The sequence below is a fragment of the Drosophila yakuba genome, chromosome X (genome assembly GCF_016746365.2).
Source record: "Drosophila yakuba strain Tai18E2 chromosome X, Prin_Dyak_Tai18E2_2.1, whole genome shotgun sequence".
NCBI classification, from domain to species: domain Eukaryota; kingdom Metazoa; phylum Arthropoda; class Insecta; order Diptera; family Drosophilidae; genus Drosophila; species Drosophila yakuba.
In genome coordinates, this window is record NC_052526.2 from 7,833,754 (window position 1) to 7,860,965 (window position 27,212).

The 27,212-nt window shown below is 36.9% G+C and overlaps 1 protein-coding gene across 6 annotated transcripts in view; it reads left to right on the plus strand.

The window, feature by feature from the left end:
• Positions 1-27,212, plus strand: part of LOC6524616 (neuropilin and tolloid-like protein 2) — a 116,184-nt gene that overhangs the window by 48,516 nt on the left and 40,456 nt on the right. For 5 of the 6 annotated variants that reach the window (XM_039377612.2, XM_039377610.2, XM_002100437.4 and 2 more), the window contains exons 4-10: positions 3,673-4,053; positions 7,741-7,826; positions 8,442-8,771; positions 8,834-8,931; positions 10,196-10,335; positions 11,793-11,902; positions 13,922-14,053. In XM_039377612.2, the coding sequence (XP_039233546.1) occupies positions 3,673-4,053; positions 7,741-7,826; positions 8,442-8,771; positions 8,834-8,931; positions 10,196-10,335; positions 11,793-11,902; positions 13,922-14,053 (1,277 nt within the window). Of the gene's footprint in view, positions 1-3,672; positions 4,054-7,740; positions 7,827-8,441; positions 8,772-8,833; positions 8,932-10,195; positions 10,336-11,792; positions 11,903-13,921; positions 14,054-14,660; positions 14,841-27,212 lie in introns of those variants that run through there. The other variant, XM_039377620.1, reaches the window with a different exon arrangement.

The window sequence follows — 27,212 nt, forward strand, 5'->3', positions numbered from 1 at the left end:
CACAGTTGCAATTACAGTCACCGTGCACAGTGGCACTGCATATCGAATAAGTGCTGAATAATGAATAATTAATCAGAAGCATAAATAGCTTATGTGAGTGGTAAAAGTTGAAGACTTAAATGTAATTTCAATTTAAAGCATCATGTAATGTGTGATCATGTAACTGCAGTGAAATTTCACATAATATTTATTCATTGATTTAGGCAAACGAAGAGAATCCCTTTTGGTATTTGAAATCAAATGATTTTTCGGCACTGTTACGCTTTGCAATGAAATATTATTTAGTTTTTGTGTTATTTTATTTCAGCTTCTCCTTTGCATTTGGTTGCTTGTCTCTGGCAGAGCCAGCAAAATGCAAAATTTATTGCACAAAACTGCAAAACACACACAGCGAGTGAAAAGGGTGAAAAGTGGGCGGCGGTTGAGTGGTTGGCGGGGGGCGGGGGGAGGGGGGGCGTGGAAAATGTGTTAAGTCTATTGAGTGTATTAAAGCAAATAACTGCCTCGTCGAATAAAATACATACGAGACGATGGCGGCGAGGAATCCAAGAAGCCAACGGCACTGGGATCTACGTGGGCGGTGGGCGGTGGGCGGTGCAGGGGAGTTATGGGTTTGAAGGCGTGGCAGTGATACTTTATACACACACCCACACACACAACACACCCACTCGCAACAGGACTCACTGACAGCAGCAGCGACTCAGACATATGCAAATATGAATATAAATGAACAGCGCGATGAAGTCTGAGATCCAATGACTTAGCAGGGGATATACACATAGTGGAAAAATCAAGAAAACTAGAAAAATTTGGAAATAAATGCTTTATTAATAGGTTTTTACTTCTAATAAAATATTTACTCCTTTAATAATAACTATGCCTTCTTAAAAATAGCTTATGTGCTGTACTATTAATCTAGAAAACTAGGAAAATTTGGAAAAAAATGCCTTATTAATAGGTTTTTATTTCTAATAAAATATTAATCTATTTAATAATAACTATGCCTTCTTAAAAATAGCTTATGTGCTGTACTATTAATCTAGAAAACTAGGAAAAAAAATGCCTTATTAATAGGTTCTTATTTCTAATAAAATATTTATCTATTTAATAATAACTATGCCATCTTAAAAATAGCTTATGTGCTGTACCATTAATCTACTGAATTTACTTATTTTACGATATACACTTATTATTTTCGGTGCATCAAAAAGGGGCGTGTTTAGCTAGGATTTTCGCAGAAAAGTTTGTGGCTTGTAAGTTAAACTTGCAGCCCAAAGTGAAATCGACACAAGCCAAACGGAACGATGTCTTCTAGAGTTCGATTGCAATGCAGTTAGAATTGCCAACGCATCAATTATGACAATTTAAACGTTGCCAAAAATTACTCAGCTTAAATTCCAAAAACTAGGCCATCCATTATGGCAATTTTAATTAGAGCTAAACTAAAGCAAGAGGTGTGTGCTAAAAACGCTTCATTAGATGGCAATCCATTTAATATTCGCATTTAAATTAATTACAATGTTTATTCCGTTTAATTGATGTGACAAATAGTTTTGCACGGAGTGCAAACAGACTGAAACTGAAACAGCTACAGAAACAGAAACGGAAACAGCAAGAGAAACAGGAGCAGAACGGAAATAAGCAGCTTTTGACTAACGGCAAAATGGAGGCCAAAGGCATGCAAGTGTATGTGTATCTATGTGTGTGTGTGTGTATAAAGTAAAAAAGCAAGGCAGTACAATCAGAGGAAGGGGGGAGAGGTGCTGGAGAAGTGGAGTAACATCTGGCGTTGCCCTGTGCGATTACAAAAACATCAACACTTAATATGTTTATTAAATTTGTTGCTACATCATTAGGCACTAGCAGCCATGTAATGTGAGGCAAACACTTCACATGTGCCCATGTCCCCTCGCCGTGTGTGTATGTGTATGTGTGTTTCTGTACTCCTCCAGTGCGTGTGTGTGTTTGTGTGTGTGTGTGTTTTGTGTGTGTGCTCAGACTGTGTTTGTGTTGCTGTTACAACTGAACTAAATACCCTATGACCCATAAACTCGACTTGAATAGCTGGGCATATATGCCGCAGATGCGTAGAACTTTTCAAATCACCTTTTAATATTTATAAGTATTTAAAAGAGCTGTAAATTATGATCAAATTGTGGGGTTAGTCCTTCTTATTTACCCGCACATATCCTTTGTCCCACAAAAGTGTTGATTTTCAATTGAACTACAGTAATATTAGTGCATATAGTACATATATTAGTACTATTAGTTAATTAATCATCGTTGAGTGATATCGTGCCATCTAAGTGAATGGCGATTGCATTTACTTAACTGATTTACGCTAATGAATTTGGTGTCTGTTTGGTAGAATTTAGACCGTTTACCAATCAGTTGCGGTTTTTGGGGGCACCGCCTTCTGTTTACCGTCGAAAACCAAAGTTAAGCTAATTGACTTGTGAATTGAAAGCATTCCCGCCGCGGGATTGTCAAAGGAATCGATTAGGTCGTAGTATATACAGTTTCTTAGCTTGAAAATATTTTTATTAAATATTTTCATAGTTAGTGTAAAGTATTTAGTATAGGTAAGTTTATGTTATAGTTTGATAACCTTGGTGATTTATGGCTAATTTCAAGGGCATCTGAGGTTCGTGCTTCTGAAACACCAAGTTCTTGTGAGTCGTGCCATTGCCCTACACACACACACACACACACAGACACACAGATACTCACCCACACAGAGGCTGGTGGCGATGTGTGTGTGCGGTGCTCTAGGCTACTTTGCATGGGCTTAACGATTGTTGTTTAGGTGCAGTTTCAGTTTCAGTTACTGTTGCCGTTGCCGTTGCCGTTGCCATTACAATCGCAGTTACAGTTACTGTTCCAGCTGCAGTTGCAGTTGCCGTCACAGTTGCTCAAACAGAAAAACCGACAAAAAAATAAGCATAAAATGGTGGAGAGTGACGGGGGAGGGAAGTGAGGGAAAGTCGCGGGCTGGCGCTTTAATACAACATTTACATTGCATGCCTTTTGAAAGTGTGGCCCCTTCAGAAGTTACAAACCATGAACTTTTCTATTTTTTATAATCCTTTTGCCGATTTGAAGGTTAAAAACGGGCTAGTTTTAATAAAAATGTAAGCATAAGTATTTGTTACTGTTTGTAGAAAGGTAAAATCAAAATCCATATGGCTGACTAGCAAATAAAGCACATTTAAATGGTTATGAGTACTTTGGAATACAACTTTCTAGTTATAAATACTTTTTAAAAACAGAATTGTTTTTAATATTCCCAAAGGTAATGTGAGAAGTGTCTGAATACAAACATACGGCATATATTCACTTTGCAACATGTATGCTTTACCTGTGCGCTCTTGTGCTTTTCCACGTTTTTAGCTTTACTACCGCCGCAAAATTATGCACATTATTATGAACAACAACAAAAAAGCAGAAAAAAAGAATGAAAGCACCAACAAGTCCACCGGGCCCATACATTTTAATGCTCATGATTATTATTATCATACTAAAATGTAATGCTGCCATCCGAAAATGACAGCGCACACACATAGTACATATAGCATATAGAATATATAGAATATAGAAACATCTAAGGATATATGTATAGTCACACGAAACTGCATACTCAGTGTTTTCCATTTCCCCTTAATTTCCTTCCAGCTTCGACGGCCGGCAGTGAGTTAATCGCAAATCGCTCGGCGACAACTGCTGAATCGCCGATAATGTTGGCGAATTTCACCGCTGCCACGCCTCCCGCCCCACGATTCAGCAGCCCCTTTCGGGAGCAGGATGTGGCCGAGGGGGAGGAGGAGGAGGAGGAGGAAGCTGCCGGTGGAGGGCAGGCCAATTGGCTGGAGGAGCAGCATCCGCTGACCATTTCCCGACCACCGCGTGCGGGACGCAGCGAGCGGCAGGCTGAGGAGGATCAGGTGGACCGGTGTCGTCTCTTCGTCGAGGGCGATCCCACCAAGAACGAGCTGTACAGCCCCGAGTATCCCAATCTGTATCCGAAGAACATCAACTGCACCCGGGTGATAACAGGTGAGTACTTTCAGTACTTTCTGTGATAGCTAACTAAGCTGGGGTTATTCATTATTCATGGGCATCTGTGGAGAGTGTTTAGCAAAGTCACTGCCAATGAATCATTTATGCCAGGTATGTGAACGTTTCGGGTTGTATTCATGGTAGCAACTGAAACTGAAACTGATACTGAAACTGAAACCCATTCCCGTGGATTATCTACGGCTAAGCAATTAACAATCAGTCTGCCAGCGAATCAGAGCAGTATCATTGGCATTATCTGTATCCGTATCTGTATCTGTATCTGTATGCCACAGTTGGAAAGACAAATACGAACTTTGATGGAAGCCAATTGCCAGCCGGCTTTCTTCTTAGTGAATGTGGGTGTGAGTGTGCACACAGAGAAATACGAGGTTCTTTCTCTCGAAAAAGTTACTGCAAAACATACATAGCATACAAACATTCATCTATGCATCTTCTGTTATACCAATAACACGATATTTATTTGACATTAGAAAGTAGTGCGGTATTTGAACAAATGTGCATCCTTCAGATGCGAAATCAATCGAACTGGCAACCTTTTCTTCACGTGTGAGTAGAGTAGAGTAAAGTGGAGTGGAGTGGAGTGCAGGCCTCGTAAAAGTTTATATGGCAAGCACTTGGCGACGAGCGAGCTACTGCAAATAATTGCAAAGTCTTTGGCCAAGTCTTGACAGCCACTGCTGTTGACATTACCAGATGTCAGTCAGTGAGTCAGTGAGCCAGTGAGTCAGTCAGTCATTTGGCTTGGCATGAGAATAGAAGGGATGTGTTGGGTAGAGCGGGCTAAGATTGGGTAAAGCTGCTGAGGAGTGGGAATTGGGCGAAGTGAACCAGTGAACCGGAGGCATTAGATGGCGCTGATGCGTAAGATGCTCCACACAGATTCCACATGGCAGGGCCGTTTTGTGTGGCCCATTTAAAAGCGTTAGCGCGTTGGCTCCCCGTATTCCATTCGCATTTTCCCCCAGTTTTTCCCCAGTTTTCCCCCAGTTTCCCCTCAGATTCACCAGTCAGTTTCCCAGTCACCAGTTGCCATATCCCAGCTTCCCAGCTCGCAACTCCCAGTTTCCATTTCCCCGGGCTCCATAATACGATGCCTCGATTGGGGGATTGGAATGAAAATGGGGACGGCCACCGATGGGTTGTCATCATATTTGAGCTGCACTCGCTTCACTGCCTCCACCGCCGCAGAAACTGTGCCTCGCAAGCTGGTTAACTCTCAGTCAAGTCTCCTTCGAATGCTTATCTAAAGTCGGTTGGAGGCCAAATCATTTGTCAGTTAAGACAAAATAATGTCACTGCAAAAGTCAAGAGCTGACAGATAAAACCTGAAAGCGAATGATTGACTTTCCATAAGCACGCATCAGCGGTCGCAGTATCTGTATCTGTATCTACGAGTACGCCAGCATATGTAGCACATGTACACTCCATACAACCAAACGTATACATACATAAATACGAGTGTGTGTGTGTGTGTGCGCTTGGAATTACGAGTACATCGGCTTATTTGCATATCAATGTGTGAGTGTGTGTATGCTTATGTGCGAGACCCACCAGAAAAGACTTCATGTTAATGTTGGACTAAGCGGGCCAACGAAAGCAGCCAGCTGAGCTTCTCTTTATGGCCAAGATGGGCGTCCCGCAGGGCAAACAAATGCCGCAAGCATTGCGGTCGGGGTGATTACAAAAGTTCAAAGTTATGGCACAAAAAAACAACAGACTTCTATAGAGCTTATTCTGCCATGCACTTTGCTTTATAACTATAATACAAGCCGTTTCGACAGTGCAGCAAGCCAATATAGGATTAGAGCCAACAGTCAGCGGGATTTGATCAGCGAAAGTAATCTAACTAGCCTAGGAAAACGCACGGCTGATATCAGTTGCCAACGTGGCGTATACGCAATGTGATCTTGCTCTGTATGGCAACATTGCGTATACGCACTGTGATCCTGCTCTGCATAGTCACATTGCGTATACGCAATGTGAACCTGCTTTGTATGGACACATTGCGTATACGCAATGCGATCTTGGTCTGCATAGTCACATTGCTTATACGCCATGTGATCCTACTCTGCATAGTCACATTGCGTATACGCCATGCGATCCATAGTCACAAGCCTAGATAAGACACAGTGTTTTGCCAAAAAGCAATCACTCTTATAGTCTTATAGTTCTCGGCCATCTGTGGTCGCAAAAGCTGCTCAAAATGCTATTCATTGTGTAATTACGATGGGCGCATCTTTGGTGCAGCCAGATGGTAGTAGACAGTAGTAGTAGGGGCTTAGAAGTTACCCCTTTGCAATTACCTTTCTTTCCAATTGGATATGGGAAGTTAGGCAAGTGCAGTTCCGGATTTCCCGTTTGCCTCGGGGGACTTTGTAATTTGTTAACGCTACGCATAGTCGCATATGAGTTTGGCCAGGACTCGTTTCCACATTTTTTTTCAAGGCCAATCAATTCAATTTCCTTTCAAGCTTTCCTTTTTTTATTCTCACCGCCTGTCTGTGATTCCAACTTTCTTTACATGTCCATCTCCATTATGTAATCTGTGTGTTTGTGTGTGTGTGTGTGTGTTAATACCCGGGCAATTGCTGCTGTGTGTGTGAGTGTGTGTTTGCGTGTGTTGTTATGCCACATTGGCCACAAAGGTTCCATTTGCGAAACGCCGGGGGAAAATGTAGTTTCAAATGCCAGAGCCAGCCCATCGCCATTGATTCATGCCAAGGACTCGACGGTTGAATATGTATGGCTCGCAATGCGAGTGTGAATGAATGAATGAATGAATGAGTGAGTGAGTGAGTGAGTGAGTGAGTGAGTGAGTGAAAGAATGTGGGTGTGTCCAGCATCTTGATGCCTTATTCTATTTATACGGCCACTAAATGAGTCCCCAGACGCTTTCATTTTGGCCATAGATACCAGATACCAGATTGGGTCCTGCCTTTTCACTTTTCCCATGCCCATGAAAGCCGTCCCTACTTTGTGTCAAAAGGGTCTAGTGTTATGGTCGGATCATTGAGATGCCGAAATTTCCACAAATATTTTTATTGCACTGCCGAATGGTTAGGTAAGCAAATTACAGAACGGAATGTTAAGTAAGCACTGCTTTGATTTTTTGAAGAAATAATCTCCTTACGTAGATGGCATTGATTGATACGATTGCAATCGAAAGCATTCAACAAGTTTAACGTAACAATGCCAGTTGCTTAACAAAAAACCAGTTAAACAGCAGATCATACAAGTCTATTGTCGCTTTAATAATAAAAGAGCCAAATTATATTGTGCCAAAGGCATTTAGTTAAACAGTTTTGTACGCTGCTTAAATGCATTGAAGAGCATTGCAGCTTCGTTTAGCCGAACGACGGCCAACGAGAATGGCCATAAAATTCCCTCAAAGTCCTGGGCACTGAGGTGAGCTGTTGTTAATCAGTTTCTCGGCTCGGGGCCATTTGACTTGAAGTGTAAGCTTGGGATCTTGGAGGGGATCTATCTATCCACCTGGGCCACCGGATGGACGTGGCAGTGGATGTGGCAGTGGCAGTTGATGGGTAAATGGAAGGGGAGTGGTGTCAAGTGCCATGGCTACCATGGAATGATGAAGTATACATACATATATTTGCGGACTAACGTGTTTTGGCTTTGTCCCTTCGCTCCGGCATCTAATTACAGCGCCAAAGGGACAAATCATACGCCTGGACTTTCGCAACTCGTTTAATATCGAGGCCAAGGAGGGGTGCAAATTTGATTTTCTCGAAGTAAGTACTGGTAGCTGGAAAATGCACAGAGACAACAACAGCATTTGAAATACAATTAAAAACAAATTATTCACACTATTATTTAGCTCTTGTGTAACTATTTATTATTACTTTAGCAAAAGTATTGCAACTTCTTAAAAACTACACAAAACATATCGTATATTTTCTTGCCGTGTAACAAAACCCGACATAACCAACTTAAAAAGGGTCATCGCATAAAAAAGACAAACTTTGTTGCATGCTGAAGCCGGGGCATAAAAAAAAAAACGGAGGCAAAACAAAAACTTGCTTAGTTGCTCGGCTTTTCTCGGTCTTGGCCGGACTTGCAAAGTTTTCGATTTGTTTCCTTTACGACTTTTCCCTGTTACTTCGCCTGTGTTGCATGCTGCTGTTGCTGCTGCCGTTGCAAGCTGTAGGTGCCCCGTTTTTTGTGCACCGAAAAATGACAAGTTTTAATTGAATGTTGTCTCTGTGCTGCAAGTCTTAAGCCTGATTTGAATGCGCTGCTCGAGCCAAAGGTTTTTGGCCAAAAACACGAGCTGTGCCAGTCAGTCGGCTTAGGGCGGCGAGAATGACGCCAAAATCTGTATAACTAACGAGCTGTATCTTGTGCAGATACGGGATGGCCAGTACGGCTTCTCCTCGCTGATTGGCAAGTTTTGCGGCACCGACTTTCCGCCGGAGATCACCTCCAAGGAGCGATATTTGTGGCTACACTTTCACTCCGACGAGACCATCGAGTACACCGGTTTCAGTGCTGTGTATGAGTACCTGGACAGGAGTCGGGATGCGCCCAGCACCGATCTCAATTGCACCATCGACAAGGGCGGCTTCGAGGGCTTCATCAACTCCACGGATGTGCCGGCCGAGATCTGGGAGCAGGTCAATCATAACAAGATCGCGCTGGACTGCATCTGGCGCATTCAGGTGAAGGAGAATTGGAAGGTAAACTCAAATTGCTAGAAATAATAAAGTTATTAAAGCGAATGATTACCCTTTTCAAATAGATATTCCTCAAGTTTCTGGACTTCAAGCTGAGCAAGCCGAACGATTGTCAAACCAACTTCCTGGACATATTCCCGGAGCAGACGGTGATGCCACTGAGGTGAGTTCCATTTGCAGTGCCAGTGCCATTGCTAGTGCCATTGCCGCTTAATCACATTTCATTGAGCTCCAGCGGGGCAGTGATAAAATTGCCAACGCCAAGGCTGGTAGAGTGCAGTCGGTGGCGTATACGCAATATCGATGGCGTATACGCAATGCCGCAAACCAATTTCCGCATTGCCGAAATGGTGAGATCAAAGCCCTCGTCGGGGGACCAGGGTTAAATTTCAATTTATTACCGGCCAAAAGTAAATTGTACGCGAGCGGAAGTGGCGTCGCCTTTGACTCGCACAACCAATCTCCTCGTCCTTCGTCCTTCGTCCCTTTGTCTCTTTTTGCACCGGTTGTAACGTGAACTTCACCATCTCCTTCACCATGCCTGGATGACTGGCTGGATGACTCACTGACTGACTGACTGACTGAGTGACTGATTGACGGACTGAAGGACTCGCCACGGCATCTTCGACACGCATTGACATCCGCTTTTAACGCGCCAATACATTTCCACTTGTTGCCGCTGCTCGGGACAACACTCAAATTGATTGACTGGCGTTTGCAGCTCGGTTTGAAGAAAATGCCAAATGGAAGGCGGAAAATTCATCATCAGTGTGTGTGTGTGTGTGCTGCTCCCTGTCTCCTAACCATTGATTTGATGCCTTTGTCGCTTTCATTTAAATTCATTTTTCGTAACAATTTATCGCACACGACGGGTGGCACAAGCTGATTTTCCTCCCCCCCCCCCAAAATGCGTTGAAATATCGTAAAGAAAATTTCTGAAGCCCAAATGAACATAAATACAACATTCAGTGAACGTCATCATTTAAGCCATATTATAAATTATTTATTTATCGATTATGTGTGTGTGTGGTATCGATGGCCAAATAAATTGCCCGAGGAATCCAGATACTCAATCGTTGACTTATTTTGTGGCACAAATGCGTTGCTACAATAAATAGATTATATCAATCAATCGATAATTAATTATCCAGTCATCTGACCAATATATTTATATACGATTTTAATAGCTATCTATCTACTACTCATCTGCTGCATACCATTTCATTTGTAGATTGCTCAATTTTCTATTGACACTTTTGGTAGAGCAATTTAAGCACTCAGAAATTGCCTTGTATCTACAGTTTTGTGGCATTTGCCATTTGCACTTAATCAAATGAATTATTAACAGTGTTTGTAGGTGGTTTCATCTGTATTACATGCTGGTTGGCAAGTGATTTTCATGAATTTTTCACATATTTTCATTGCAGGGTTAAGAACTTTTGCGGTTCAGCTGGCGAGAGCATTACGGCGGAGTCAAACATCCTGCATTTGCGCTTCTACGCAGATCAAACCGCGATTAACTCCACATTCGGCATTCTGTTCACCGCGTTCCGGGAACGTGGAGCTGGTAAGTCCAATTCCCCACTTCGTATCACTCCGTATCACTCGGTATAGTATGAATTCGATTCCAAGCAGTGCGCCAAGTGAAGGGCCCACTTTGATGGCAAGGCGCAAATCCCTTGAATTGGCAACAAATGGCCGGAGCGCAAAGTACAAAGGAATGCCCAAAAATCCTGGGGGCAATCCGGTGCTAAGCTTGCCCCAAATCCCGGCGAGCTACTACCTCCATCCATTTCAGCTGCTCATTTGGCAGTTGGCAGGGGGAAATGGGTTGGAGTTGGAAAAGGAGATGGAGATGGCGATGGCGATGGAGGAGTCGCTTGTCTAACCAACTATCTTCGCCAGGCCACCATATCCTATCTATCTGTCTCTCTGTCTGTCTGTCTGTCTGTCTGTATTTTGGGATGTCGCACTGTCTGAATGTCTAAGGGAAACAACAGGAGGCGGAGGTCCTGCGTGATTGCCGCCAGTTGCCAGAGGCAAAAGGCTAAGCACTCTTTTGTCATTCAACGATTGTCCTTTGTCCCCGAGCCAGCATTGTTTACTTTTAGGCAGCCAAAGTCCTCGTCCAGGACCTTCGACACCAGCTCCTTCTGCTCCAGAATCTATTTCTGCTCCTGATTCGGCTCCTGCTCCTGCTCCTGCTCCTTCAGCTCCCTCTGCTCCTTTGGCTCCTTGAGCTCCATCTACTTGGACCGCCAGCATCGGCAGCAATTATTGTTGTTGGCTGAGCGATTTATGTCGGAGATTACGTGCATTTGCCTTGTGGTCTCGCCCATCGTCGCCTTTCAATGGCTGCACTGTGGAGAGTCCATCATTTTAAAGCTCACAATTGATCGATGCTTTAAGTCAAATTGAATTGGCATTCCACTTAATGCCGAATCGAATTCGCCTCTCTCCACCATCAGCTGACAATTCAATTGCGTATAACATCAAATTCAATTCAATGGGTGCTTAAAATGAATTTAAACACCAGCTCTTTGCTACCTCCATATAATTGGGATATTTTAATGAATAACTCTGCGTCATTTAACAAGAGTAAAACAATTTCAAATTTTATATACAATTTTCATTGCCAGTCTAAATAGCAACTTTTAGTTATATTAAAATACTTCTTTTCATCTACGCGACTTGACAATATTTTGAAAGCAGTGCCATATGCACTCATCCTGTTCCGTGAATAACAACCATGTTGAATTGACTGTTGAGTGGCCCTTCGAATGACAATATATCTATATGTTTTTATGCAGTCGTTTTACACTCAAATCCAGTGGAGAGCACTTTCAATTGTCGTCAATTGTCATCGCATTCCACTGTGCGATTTGTGCTTTGATTGGCATTTTAGCCATTTTGCCCATTTCAGCTGCTCCCCTCACTCACTTGAACTGCCATTTTGTGCCAAATTTTTTGTACAACTTTCTCTAACTCGCAAATCCAAATCTCGCACCATCTCTTTTTTGGCAGCTTGCACCGAGGACGAGTACGATTGCGAGGACGCGACCTGCATATCAAAGGATTTGAAATGTAATAACCTAGACAATTGCAAATTTCGATGGGACGAGGAGGGCTGCACGGTAAGTGACACGTCTATACAGGGGCACCCCAAACTCCAACTGGCAATCTAATTGTGGCATGAAAATCTCTGTAAAGAATCTATCGTTTGAACTGCTTTTAATTCCTATAATTCCTATCCCTATCATTACCTTTTAAAGTTAACTTAAGAATATCCCTAAAATATTAATAATATTTAATATTGTTTTTTTTTTTTTTCCAAAACCTTTAGTTATTTCACCTAAAGTGCACAACTTTGGCACATAACAAATAGTATAATTGATAGCTATGTTTTTCTCAGTGCATCCGCACACAGAACTGGGCCGTTTGTACGTGCATCTAATTATAGGCCAGCTCGTTGACTCGTACAACTCCGAACCGCCTGCCTCCACCCCCTGACCTCGTGACCCCTGACCCCTTGCCACCCCTTGCCAACCCATTCGCCAGCCCGCTCATTATAAGTATGCTCGACACGCCGATGAGGGCAACACCCAAAAACACTCACGTACACACACTCGTCCACCGGCACAAACACAAGCAAACACCAGGCACACACGCACACACAGGCACACACACACACAGGCACACACACACAGGCACACTAACAAAGTTGGTCAAATAAGTTTTGTTTGGCAAAGTTTGAGGTTTGTGTTACAGGAAGGCCGTGCTGTTGTTGTTGTTGCTGCTGTTTGTTGCGGGGCTTGTTCGTTAGCCGTAAATAACAGTTATTTGCAGGACATCCCCCCAAGCAGCAGAGAAGTTGAACATCAGCGCGTTAGATCATTAGATTTGATAAAGTCAGCGGGATCAAGTTGCCCGCCCCACCGCCGACATCACAGGGAATGATTCATGCAGCGCCATCTAAGCCACTTTCCACTTGCCACTTGCCACTTTCCACACGCTACTTGCTACTTGCTACTTGCTACTTGCTACTTTCTATTTACCACCAAATGAGCTTGTAAGTCCCTTGTAAAAATGGCCAAACATAAAAAAAGCTGCGTGGGGCGAAAAATAACTACTTGTGGCATTCGGAAATTACATGCATTACAAATTGTTTGGGTTTTGCAAATTGATAGCAAAATATGATTTTGTATATATTTTAACAGAGCAAATTTCAAAAAATATATATTTCAAATAAATTCGCTAAGGATTTAGAAATTTCATTAGGCGAAATATGTAATGTAAGCCCTATTAAAACGTTTGCCAGCAAAAAGATAGTAGCACTTCATTAAAACCGCCGCTCTTGACTAAACTCCGGCATTAACTATTTAAATGCAAATGCATATTTTATGATTTCATTTCGGTGGAAAATCTTCATTTCATTTTCGCACCACATTGGACCAATTAAAGCGAATTGATATTTGATTTTGCCAAAAAGTTTCCACAATTACACGTTATTTTATGCTAAACATAATGTGTGTAATATCGATTCTGACCCATTGCTGGAATCTAATTTGCAGTTTTTGAATATCGATTCTGGCCCATTTAATGAATATAATTTGTAATTTTTTTTTGTTTGATTTCGCTGCCCAATTGGTTGTTTTGGGTATATGGTAAATGGTTTCTAATCTGCTCAAACGATATTAAACAAATGATTGCTCGTGTGGAGGCAGGCTTCAATCAAGTGCTCAATCAAGCGCATGCACAAGTTATGCTTATTTAATGTGCCATGTTTGCTATTCTATTATGGCAGAATGACCACCTAAAGACGGCTAATCTCCATGTTCGTCACAGTATTTGTGCAGGTATCGGTGCAGGTTACATAAATCCTTTTTAATAGCGTTAATCTGCTTTACTAATGAAACTGCTATCAGCAACAATATATTCAATAAATATTTAGAGTTTATGTCTTGAACACCCAAGTCAGCCAATAGTCATTAGCTGGCCATTTTGAATGCACACAAAGCAGGCAATTAAGTGGCGCAAGGAAAGCTAAACTCTGATTATTTTGTGGTTTTTTGGGTCTTGGCCAAGCTGGCTAGCTGTTTCGATAATGTAATTAAAATGGCAATTAAACCGAGCATCGCAATTCTTTTTTGCAGAGCGAGGCGGCCGGGCAATCGGAGCATGTGGTCATCATTGTGATTGTGTTTGGCCTGATACTCGGCGGAATGGTCATTACGTTCATCGTCAATTGCATACGCAAGATAATACGTGATCAGAAGATAATACGCGTAAGTATTGCCAACTTTTACGCCCCTTACGCCCCATGAAACTTTACTCTGTGCTCGCGCGTGTCCCTCCATAAAATACTGCCACCACCCCCCAGAAACCACCCAAAAATCACCCAAAAACTAACAGAAACCGCTAGAAAGCCCGCCTGCCGCTCTCTCTGTCTATCTCTTTGTCTCCCCCTCTCTCTCACACACTCCATATATATATAAAATATATATATATATATATAAATATTTGTCGTTGTGTGCTTGAACCACCCACCACCACCACCACTCAAAAACCCCCTAGAATAGTCTCCTAAATGTGGCCACCGCAGGACAGCAAGAATTTATTTCCACACATATATATCCACTCTTTTGGTTTTGGTTCTATTAGATGCGTTGCCAAAAATATTCAACTGCATTTCAGATGCACGCTAACCGAACCCTGAACCCCGAACCCCGAACCCTGAACCCTGAACCCCCCGAACACAGGAATTGCAACACAAAAACGAAAAATATTGAGCGAAAATATAATAGGGCGTAGTATCTGCATGTTTTTTCAAAAAGCCAAACGAAAATATTTTTTATCAATCAATACATTTTATAATTTCCATGTGCGCTGCAGTCAACCGTAAAATTGTAACAGTTCCCCGGATGCAAATTGTAAATTTGTGACTATTAGTAAAAGACCATTTGTACCATATGTGCAGCGCAACCAAATTGAAATAAGATAACGCATTGTAATAGGGCCAAAATGTTGTCACGGCTCAAGCTGCAGTTATCGTAAGGAATTGGAATTTTTGAGAAATTTATTAATAATTTTTATCGACAATAAATAAAACATAATACCCAATGTATGTGTGAGCATTTTTGTGAGTTATGTTAAATCAAATCTGTCTGTCTGTCTGTTTCTTTTTATTTTGGTTTCTGGTCAGCGAAAAACATTTCAACAATCATTTGCACTCTTTTGAAGTAGCCATTCAGCGAAGTGGGCTCGATTGTTGAATAACTCACGGGAACAGTGTAAAGTCGATGGGCTTACACTCGATTTAACATCCAGTGGCCGACAGGGCGTATGTGTAATTATATATGAGGAGTGCCAGTGTGCCTGCGTATTGCGTATATGACAAACTCGTTTTGCATATGTAAACATAATTTGCATTGACTGCGCTGACTGTTTGACAACTGAATCTGATTTGGATTTCGCATTGGCATTGGCATGGCAATGGAAATGGAAATAGAGAAGGGAATGCGAATGCGAATTGGCAAGGATCTGGAACCAAAATCGCCCGCCATAACGACTCCAACACTGAAAATTGGCATAACTGACAATTAGTCGATGGATTAAACTAAACCGCGTTTAGATTACATTTTGCGCCTAATTAACAGCACAAGTTGCAAGGTCATCGAACTGAAAGGTGGGTGAAGAGCAGATCTCAAATGATTCATGTATGCGGCTTGGCCGCAGAATTTGCATAGTCTTGCTCATAATTACATATTTTTTAATAAATAATATTTGCAAAGGCAAACGCTATAAATATTTGTTAAAAAGGGATGGCTGATAGGTTTTTGATTAAATATTGTTCTCAATTAGATAAATGCGCTGTAAACCGAAGCGATGAATTATTTAAAGGTGTACTAGTATTTCTATGCTAACAATACATACAAAAGTCCTGCTAAAATACAAAATATTTGTAGAAATACTTATAATCGATTTTCTGTCTTTTTGCGAATTTATTATCAGTATTTTTATCACAGCATTCGAAATATTGCTCCAAATATGGAATGTCATACCTCGTTAAGCTCGTAATTAAATTTCTAAAGAAACTGTGTTTTCAAAAAAAAATTTTTTGTCTTTCAAATTTTTTGCAAAAAAAGCGAAAAAATGGCCAAAAATTATTTTAACACAGTCGGTCAAAAAGTGATTTGGTTGGTTAGTATTTGTAATTAGGAGTACAAAACTGTAATTCTTTTCGCTTTCTGACCATTTTTAGCCAAGTTATACAGAAAATACCAATCGTAAATATTGAAATTTTGGCAAAAATCGATTTTCTGTTTTTTTGCGTAATAAATTATCAGTATTTTTATCACAGCATTCGAAATAGTGGTCCAAATATAGAATGCTATACCTCGTTAAGTTCGTAATTAAATTTCCAATCGAACTGTGTTTTCAAAAAAAATTTCTGTCATTCCAATTTTTTGCAAATTTTGATGATGGTACCCCTTACAAAAAAAGCGAAAAAATGGCCAAAAATTATTTTAACACAGTCGGTCAAAAAGTGATTTGGTTGGTTAGTATTTGTAATTAGGAGTACAAAACTGTAATTCTTTTCGCTTTCTGACCATTTTTAGCCAAGTTATACAGAAAATACCAATCGTAAATATTGAAATTTTGGCAAAAATCGATTTTCTGTTTTTTTGCGTAATAAATTATCAGTATTTTTATCACAGCATTCGAAATAGTGGTCCAAATATAGAATGCTATACCTCGTTAAGTTCGTAATTAAATTTCCAATCGAACTGTGTTTTCAAAAAAAATTTCTGTCATTCCAATTTTTTGCAAATTTTGATGATGGTACCCCTTACAAAAAAAGCGAAAAAATGGCCAAAAATTATTTTAACACAGTCGGTCCAAAAGTGATTTGGTTGGTTAGTATTGGTAATTAGGAGTACAAAACTGTAATTCTTTTCGCTTTCTGACCATTTTTAGCCAAGTTATGCAGAAAATACCAATCGTAAATATTGAAATTTTGGCAAAAATCGATTTTCTGTTTTTTTGCGTAATAAATTATCAGTATTTTTATCACAGCATTCGAAATAGTGGTCCAAATATAGAATGCCATACCTCGTTAAGTTCGTAATTAAATTTCCAATCGAACTGTGTTTTCAAAAAAAATTTCTATGTCATTCCAATTTTTTGCAAATTTTGATGATGGTACCCCTTACAAAAAAAGCGAAAAAATGGCCAAAAATTATTTTAACACAGTCGGTCCAAAAGTGATTTGGTTGGTTAGTATTGGTAATTAGGAGTACAAAACTGTAATTCTTTTCGCTTTCTGACCATTTTTAGCCAAGTTATGCAGAAAATACCAATCGTAAATATTGAAATTTTGGCAAAAATCGATTTTCTGTTTTTTTGCGTAATAAATTATCAGTATTTTTATCACAGCATTCGAAATAGTGGTCCAAATATAGAATGCCATACCTCGTTAAGTTCGTAATTAAATTTCCAATCGAACTGTGTTTTCAAAAAAAATTTCTATGTCATTCCAATTTTTTGCAAATTTACAAAAAAAGCGAAAAAATGGCCAAAAATTATTTTAACACAGTCGGTCCAAAAGTGATTTGGTTGGTTAGTATTGGTAATTAGGAGTACAAAACTGTAATTCTTTTCGCTTTCTGACCATTTTTAGCCAAGTTATGCAGAAAATACCAATCGTAAATATTGAAATTTTGGCAAAAATCGATTTTCTGTTTTTTTGCGTAATAAATTATCAGTATTTTTATCACAGCATTCGAAATAGTGGTCCAAATATAGAATGCCATACCTCGTTAAGTTCGTAATTAAATTTCCAATCGAACTGTGTTTTCAAAAAAAATTTCTATGTCATTCCAATTTTTTGCAAATTTTGATGATGGTACCCCTTACAAAAAAAGCGAAAAAATGGCCAAAAATTATTTTAACACAGTCGGTCCAAAAGTGATTTGGTTGGTTAGTATTGGTAATTAGGAGTACAAAACTGTAATTCTTTTCGCTTTCTGACCATTTTTAGCCAAGTTATGCAGGAAATACCAATCGTAAATATTGAAATTTTGGCAAAAATCGATTTTCTGTTTTTTTTGCGTAATAAATTATCAGTATTTTTATCACAGCATTCGAAATAGTGGTCCAAATATAGAATGCCATACCTCGTTAAGTTCGTAATTAAATTTCCAATCGAACTGTGTTTTCAAAAAAAATTTCTATGTCATTCCAATTTTTTGCAAATTTTGATGATGGTACCCCTTACAAAAAAAGCGAAAAAATGGCCAAAAATTATTTTAACACAGTCGGTCAAAAAGTGATTTGGTTGGTTAGTATTGGTAATTAGGAGTACAAAACTGTAATTCTTTTCGCTTTCTGACCATTTTTAGCCAAGTTATGCAGGAAATACCAATCGTAAATATTGAAATTTTGGCAAAAATCGATTTTCTGTTTTTTTGCGTAATAAATTATCAGTATTTTTATCACAGCATTCGAAATAGTGGTCCAAATATAGAATGCCATACCTCGTTAAGTTCGTAATTAAATTTCCAATCGAACTGTGTTTTCAAAAAAAATTTCTATGTCATTCCAATTTTTTGCAAATTTTGATGATGGTACCCCTTACAAAAAAAGCGAAAAAATGGCCAAAATTATTTTAACACAGTCGGTCAAAAAGTGATTTGGTTGGTTAGTATTGGTAATTAGGAGTACAAAACTGTAATTCTTTTCGCTTTCTGACCATTTTTAGCCAAGTTATACAGAAAATACCAATCGTAAATATTGAAATTTTGGCAAAAATCGATTTTCTGTTTTTTTGCGTAATAAATTATCAGTATTTTTATCACAGCATTCGAAATAGTGGTCCAAATATAGAATGCCATACCTCGTTAAGTTCGTAATTAAATTTCCAATCGAACTGTGTTTTCAAAAAAAATTTCTATGTCATTCCAATTTTTTGCAAATTTTGATGATGGTACCCCTTACAAAAAAAGCGAAAAAATGGCCAAAAATTATTTTAACACAGTCGGTCCAAAAGTGATTTGGTTGGTTAGTATTGGTAATTAGGAGTACAAAACTGTAATTCTTTTCGCTTTCTGACCATTTTAGCCAAGTTATGCAGAAAATACCAATCGTAAATATTGAAATTTTGGCAAAAATCGATTTTCTGTTTTTTTTGCGTAATAAATTATCAGTATTTTTATCACAGCATTCGAATAGTGGTCCAAATATAGAATGCCATACCTCGTTAAGTTCGTAATTAAATTTCCAATCGAACTGTGTTTTCAAAAAAAATTTCTATGTCATTCCAATTTTTTGCAAATTTTGATGATGGTACCCTTACAAAAAAAGCGAAAAAATGGCCAAAAATTATTTTAACACAGTCGGTCCAAAAGTGATTTGGTTGGTTAGTATTGGTAATTAGGAGTACAAAACTGTAATTCTTTTCGCTTTCTGACCATTTTTAGCCAAGTTATGCAGGAAATACCAATCGTAAATATTGAAATTTTGGCAAAAATCGATTTTCTGTTTTTTTGCGTAATAAATTATCAGTATTTTTATCACAGCATTCGAAATAGTGGTCCAAATATAGAATGCCATACCTCGTTAAGTTCGTAATTAAATTTCCAATCGAACTGTGTTTTCAAAAAAAATTTCTATGTCATTCCAATTTTTTGCAAATTTTGATGATGGTACCCCTTACAAAAAAAGCGAAAAAATGGCCAAAAATTATTTTAACACAGTCGGTCCAAAAGTGATTTGGTTGGTTAGTATTGGTAATTAGGAGTACAAAACTGTAATTCTTTTCGCTTTCTGACCATTTTTAGCCAAGTTATGCAGAAAATACCAATCGTAAATATTGAAATTTTGGCAAAAATCGATTTTCTGTTTTTTTGCGTAATAAATTATCAGTATTTTTATCACAGCATTCGAAATAGTGGTCCAAATATAGAATGCCATACCTCGTTAAGTTCGTAATTAAATTTCCAATCGAACTGTGTTTTCAAAAAAAATTTCTATGTCATTCCAATTTTTTGCAAATTTTGATGATGGTACCCCTTACAAAAAAGCGAAAAAATGGCCAAAAATTATTTTAACACAGTCGGTCCAAAAGTGATTTGGTTGGTTAGTATTGGTAATTAGGAGTACAAAACTGTAATTCTTTTCGCTTTCTGACCATTTTTAGCCAAGTTATGCAGAAAATACCAATCGTAAATATTGAAATTTTGGCAAAAATCGATTTTCTGTTTTTTTGCGTAATAAATTATCAGTATTTTTATCACAGCATTCGAAATAGTGGTCCAAATATAGAATGCCATACCTCGTTAAGTTCGTAATTAAATTTCCAATCGAACTGTGTTTTCAAAAAAAATTTCTATGTCATTCCAATTTTTTGCAAATTTTGATGATGGTACAAAAAAACCTTACAAAAAAAGCGAAAAAATGGCCAAAAATTATTTTAACACAGTCGGTCCAAAAGTGATTTGGTTGGTTAGTATTGGTAATTAGGAGTACAAAACTGTAATTCTTTTCGCTTTCTGACCATTTTTAGCCAAGTTATGCAGGAAATACCAATCGTAAATATTGAAATTTTGGCAAAAATCGATTTTCTGTTTTTTGCGTAATAAATTATCAGTATTTTTATCACAGCATTCGAAATAGTGGTCCAAATATAGAATGCCATACCTCGTTAAGTTCGTAATTAAATTTCCAATCGAACTGTGTTTTCAAAAAAAAATTTCTATGTCATTCCAATTTTTTGCAAATTTTGATGATGGTACCCCTTACAAAAAAAGCGAAAAATGGCCAAAAATTATTTTAACACAGTCGGTCCAAAAGTGATTTGGTTGGTTAGTATTGGTAATTAGGAGTACAAAACTGTAATTCTTTTCGCTTTCTGACCATTTTTAGCCAAGTTATGCAGGAAATACCAATCGTAAATATTGAAATTTTGGCAAAAATCGATTTTCTGTTTTTTTGCGTAATAAATTATCAGTATTTTTATCACAGCATTCGAAATAGTGGTCCAAATATAGAATGCCATACCTCGTTAAGTTCGTAATTAAATTTCCAATCGAACTGTGTTTTCAAAAAAAATTTCTATGTCATTCCAATTTTTTGCAAATTTTGATGATGGTACCCCTTACAAAAAAAAGCGAAAAAATGGCCAAAAATTATTTTAACACAGTCGGTCCAAAAGTGATTTGGTTGGTTAGTATTGGTAATTAGGAGTACAAAACTGTAATTCTTTTCGCTTTCTGACCATTTTTAGCCAAGTTATGCAGAAAATACCAATCGTAAATATTGAAATTTTGGCAAAAATCGATTTTCTGTTTTTTTGCGTAATAAATTATCAGTATTTTTATCACAGCATTCGAAATAGTGGTCCAAATATAGAATGCCATACCTCGTTAAGTTCGTAATTAAATTTCCAATCGAACTGTGTTTTCAAAAAAAATTTCTATGTCATTCCAATTTTTTGCAAATTTTGATGATGGTACCCCTTACAAAAAAGCGAAAAAATGGCCAAAAATTATTTTAACACAGTCGGTCAAAAAGTGATTTGGTTGGTTAGTATTGGTAATTAGGAGTACAAAACTGTAATTCTTTTCGCTTTCTGACCATTTTTAGCCAAGTTATGCAGAAAATACCAATCGTAAATATTGAAATTTTGGCAAAAATCGATTTTCTGTTTTTTTGCGTAATAAATTATCAGTATTTTTATCACAGCATTCGAAATAGTGGTCCAAATATAGAATGCCATACCTCGTTAAGTTCGTAATTAAATTTCCAATCGAACTGTGTTTTCAAAAAAAAATTTCTATGTCATTCCAATTTTTTGCAAATTTGATGATGGTACCCCTTACAAAAAAAGCGAAAAAATGGCCAAAATTATTTTAACACAGTCGGTCCAAAAGTGATTTGGTTGGTTAGTATTGGTAATTAGGAGTACAAAACTGTAATTCTTTTCGCTTTCTGACCATTTTTAGCCAAGTTATGCAGAAAATACCAATCGTAAATATTGAAATTTTGGCAAAAATCGATTTTCTGTTTTTTTGCGTAATAAATTATCAGTATTTTTATCACAGGCATTCGAAATAGTGGTCCAAATATAGAATGCCATACCTCGTTAAGTTCGTAATTAAATTTCCAATCGAACTGTGTTTTCAAAAAAAATTTCTATGTCATTCCAATTTTTTGCAAATTTGATGATGGTACCCCTTACAAAAAAAGCGAAAAAATGGCCAAAAATTATTTTAACACAGTCGGTCCAAAAGTGATTTGGTTGGTTAGTATTGGTAATTAGGAGTACAAAACTGTAATTCTTTTCGCTTTCTGACCATTTTTAGCCAAGTTATGCAGAAATACCAATCGTAAATATTGAAATTTTGGCAAAAATCGATTTTCTGTTTTTTTGCGTAATAAATTATCAGTATTTTTATCACAGCATTCGAAATAGTGGTCCAAATATAGAATGCCATACCTCGTTAAGTTCGTAATTAAATTTCCAATCGAACTGTGTTTTCAAAAAAAATTTCTATGTCATTCCAATTTTTTGCAAATTTTGATGATGGTACCCCTTACAAAAAAGCGAAAAAATGGCCAAAAATTATTTTAACACAGTCGGTCCAAAAGTGATTTGGTTGGTTAGTATTGGTAATTAGGAGTACAAAACTGTAATTCTTTTCGCTTTCTGACCATTTTTAGCCAAGTTATGCAGAAAATACCAATCGTAAATATTGAAATTTTGGCAAAAATCGATTTTCTGTTTTTTTGCGTAATAAATTATCAGTATTTTTATCACAGCATTCGAAATAGTGGTCCAAATATAGAATGCCATACCTCGTTAAGTTCGTAATTAAATTTCCAATCGAACTGTGTTTTCAAAAAAATTTCTATGTCATTCCAATTTTTTGCAAATTTTGATGATGGTACCCCTTACAAAAAAAGCGAAAAAATGGCCAAAAATTATTTTAACACAGTCGGTCCAAAAGTGATTTGGTTGGTTAGTATTGGTAATTAGGAGTACAAAACTGTAATTCTTTTCGCTTTCTGACCATTTTTAGCCAAGTTATGCAGAAAATACCAATCGTAAATATTGAAATTTTGGCAAACATCGATTTTCTGTTTTTTTGCGTAATAAATTATCAGTATTTTTATCACAGCATTCGAAATAGTGGTCCAAATATAGAATGCCATACCTCGTTAAGTTCGTAATTAAATTTCCAATCGAACTGTGTTTTCAAAAAAAATTTCTATGTCATTCCAATTTTTTGCAAATTTTGATGATGGTACCCCTTACAAAAAAAGCGAAAAAATGGCCAAAAATTATTTTAACACAGTCGGTCAAAAGTGATTTGGTTGGTTAGTATTGGTAATTAGGAGTACAAAACTGTAATTCTTTTCGCTTTCTGACCATTTTTAGCCAAGTTATGCAGAAAATACCAATCGTAAATATTGAAATTTTGGCAAAAATCGATTTTCTGTTTTTTTGCGTAATAAATTATCAGTATTTTTATCACAGCATTCGAAATAGTGGTCCAAATATAGAATGCCATACCTCGTTAAGTTCGTAATTAAATTTCCAATCGAACTGTGTTTTCAAAAAAAATTTCTATGTCATTCCAATTTTTTGCAAATTTTGATGATGGTACCCTTACAAAAAAAGCGAAAAAATGGCCAAAAATTATTTTAACACAGTCGGTCCAAAAGTGATTTGGTTGGTTAGTATTGGTAATTAGGAGTACAAAACTGTAATTCTTTTCGCTTTCTGACCATTTTTAGCCAAGTTATGCAGAAAATACCAATCGTAAATATTGAAATTTTGGCAAAAATCGATTTTCTGTTTTTTTGCGTAATAAATTATCAGTATTTTTATCACAGCATTCGAAATAGTGGTCCAAATATAGAATGCCATACCTCGTTAAGTTCGTAATTAAATTTCCAATCGAACTGTGTTTTCAAAAAAAATTTCTATGTCATTCCAATTTTTTGCAAATTTTGATATGTACCTTACAAAAAAAGCGAAAAAATGGCCAAAAATTATTTTAACACAGTCGGTCCAAAGTGATTTGGTTGGTTAGTATTGGTAATTAGGAGTACAAAACTGTAATTCTTTTCGCTTTCTGACCATTTTTAGCCAAGTTATGCAGAAAATACCAATCGTAAATATTGAAATTTGGCAAAAATCGATTTTCTGTTTTTTTGCGTAATAAATTATCAGTATTTTTATCACAGCATTCGAAATAGTGGTCCAAATATAGAATGCCATACCTCGTTAAGTTCGTAATTAAATTTCCAATCGAACTGTGTTTTCAAAAAAAATTTCTATGTCATTCCAATTTTTTGCAAATTTTGATGATGGTACCCCTTACAAAAAAAGCGAAAAAATGGCCAAAAATTATTTTAACACAGTCGGTCCAAAAGTGATTTGGTTGGTTAGTATTGGTAATTAGGAGTACAAAACTGTAATTCTTTTCGCTTTCTGACCATTTTTAGCCAAGTTATGCAGAAAATACCAATCGTAAATATTGAAATTTTGGCAAAAATCGATTTTCTGTTTTTTTGCGTAATAAATTATCAGTATTTTTATCACAGCATTCGAAATAGTGGTCCAAATATAGAATGCCATACCTCGTTAAGTTCGTAATTAAATTTCCAATCGAACTGTGTTTTCAAAAAAAATTTCTATGTCATTCCAATTTTTTGCAAATTTTGATGATGGTACCCCTTACAAAAAAAGCGAAAAAATGGCCAAAAATTATTTTAACACAGTCGGTCCAAAAGTGATTTGGTTGGTTAGTATTGGTAATTAGGAGTACAAAACTGTAATTCTTTTCGCTTTCTGACCATTTTTAGCCAAGTTATGCAGAAAATACCAATCGTAAATATTGAAATTTTGGCAAAAATCGATTTTCTGTTTTTTTGCGTAATAAATTATCAGTATTTTTATCACAGCATTCGAAATAGTGGTCCAAATATAGAATGCCATACCTCGTTAAGTTCGTAATTAAATTTCCAATCGAACTGTGTTTTCAAAAAAAATTTCTATGTCATTCCAATTTTTTGCAAATTTTGATGATGGTACCCCTTACAAAAAAAGCGAAAAAATGGCCAAAAATTATTTTAACACAGTCGGTCCAAAAGTGATTTGGTTGGTTAGTATTGGTAATTAGGAGTACAAAACTGTAATTCTTTTCGCTTTCTGACCATTTTTAGCCAAGTTATGCAGAAAATACCAATCGTAAATATTGAAATTTTGGCAAAAATCGATTTTCTGTTTTTTTGCGTAATAAATTATCAGTATTTTTATCACAGCATTCGAAATAGTGGTCCAAATATAGAATGCCATACCTCGTTAAGTTCGTAATTAAATTTCCAATCGAACTGTGTTTTCAAAAAAAATTTCTATGTCATTCCAATTTTTTGCAAATTTTGATGATGGTACCCCTTACAAAAAAAGCGAAAAAATGGCCAAAAATTATTTTAACACAGTCGGTCCAAAAGTGATTTGGTTGGTTAGTATTGGTAATTAGGAGTACAAAACTGTAATTCTTTTCGCTTTCTGACCATTTTTAGCCAAGTTATGCAGAAAATACCAATCGTAAATATTGAAATTTTGGCAAAAATCGATTTTCTGTTTTTTTGCGTAATAAATTATCAGTATTTTTATCACAGCATTCGAAATAGTGGTCCAAATATAGAATGCCATACCTCGTTAAGTTCGTAATTAAATTTCCAATCGAACTGTGTTTTCAAAAAAAATTTCTATGTCATTCCAATTTTTTGCAAATTTTGATGATGGTACCCCTTACAAAAAAAGCGAAAAAATGGCCAAAAATTATTTTAACACAGTCGGTCAAAAGTGATTTGGTTGGTTAGTATTGGTAATTAGGAGTACAAAACTGTAATTCTTTTCGCTTTCTGACCATTTTTAGCCAAGTTATGCAGAAAATACCAATCGTAAATATTGAAATTTTGGCAAAAATCGATTTTCTGTTTTTTTGCGTAATAAATTATCAGTATTTTTATCACAGCATTCGAAATAGTGGTCCAAATATAGAATGCCATACCTCGTTAAGTTCGTAATTAAATTTCCAATCGAACTGTGTTTTCAAAAAAAATTTCTATGTCATTCCAATTTTTTGCAAATTTTGATGATGGTACCCCTTACAAAAAAAGCGAAAAAATGGCCAAAAATTATTTTAACACAGTCGGTCCAAAAGTGATTTGGTTGGTTAGTATTGGTAATTAGGAGTACAAAACTGTAATTCTTTTCGCTTTCTGACCATTTTTAGCCAAGTTATGCAGAAAATACCAATCGTAAATATTGAAATTTTGGCAAAAATCGATTTTCTGTTTTTTTGCGTAATAAATTATCAGTATTTTTATCACAGCATTCGAAATAGTGGTCCAAATATAGAATGCCATACCTCGTTAAGTTCGTAATTAAATTTCCAATCGAACTGTGTTTTCAAAAAAAATTTCTATGTCATTCCAATTTTTTGCAAATTTTGATGATGGTACCCCTTACAAAAAAAGCGAAAAAATGGCCAAAAATTATTTTAACACAGTCGGTCCAAAAGTGATTTGGTTGGTTAGTATTGGTAATTAGGAGTACAAAACTGTAATTCTTTTCGCTTTCTGACCATTTTTAGCCAAGTTATGCAGAAAATACCAATCGTAAATATTGAAATTTTGGCAAAAATCGATTTTCTGTTTTTTTGCGTAATAAATTATCAGTATTTTTATCACAGCATTCGAAATAGTGGTCCAAATATAGAATGCCATACCTCGTTAAGTTCGTAATTAAATTTCCAATCGAACTGTGTTTTCAAAAAAAATTTCTATGTCATTCCAATTTTTTGCAAATTTTGATGATGGTACCCCTTACAAAAAAAGCGAAAAAATGGCCAAAAATTATTTTAACACAGTCGGTCCAAAAGTGATTTGGTTGGTTAGTATTGGTAATTAGGAGTACAAAACTGTAATTCTTTTCGCTTTCTGACCATTTTTAGCCAAGTTATGCAGAAAATACCAATCGTAAATATTGAAATTTTGGCAAAAATCGATTTTCTGTTTTTTTGCGTAATAAATTATCAGTATTTTTATCACAGCATTCGAAATAGTGGTCCAAATATAGAATGCCATACCTCGTTAAGTTCGTAATTAAATTTCCAATCGAACTGTGTTTTCAAAAAAAATTTCTATGTCATTCCAATTTTTTGCAAATTTTGATGATGGTACCCCTTACAAAAAAAGCGAAAAAATGGCCAAAAATTATTTTAACACAGTCGGTCAAAAGTGATTTGGTTGGTTAGTATTGGTAATTAGGAGTACAAAACTGTAATTCTTTTCGCTTTCTGACCATTTTTAGCCAAGTTATGCAGAAAATACCAATCGTAAATATTGAAATTTTGGCAAAAATCGATT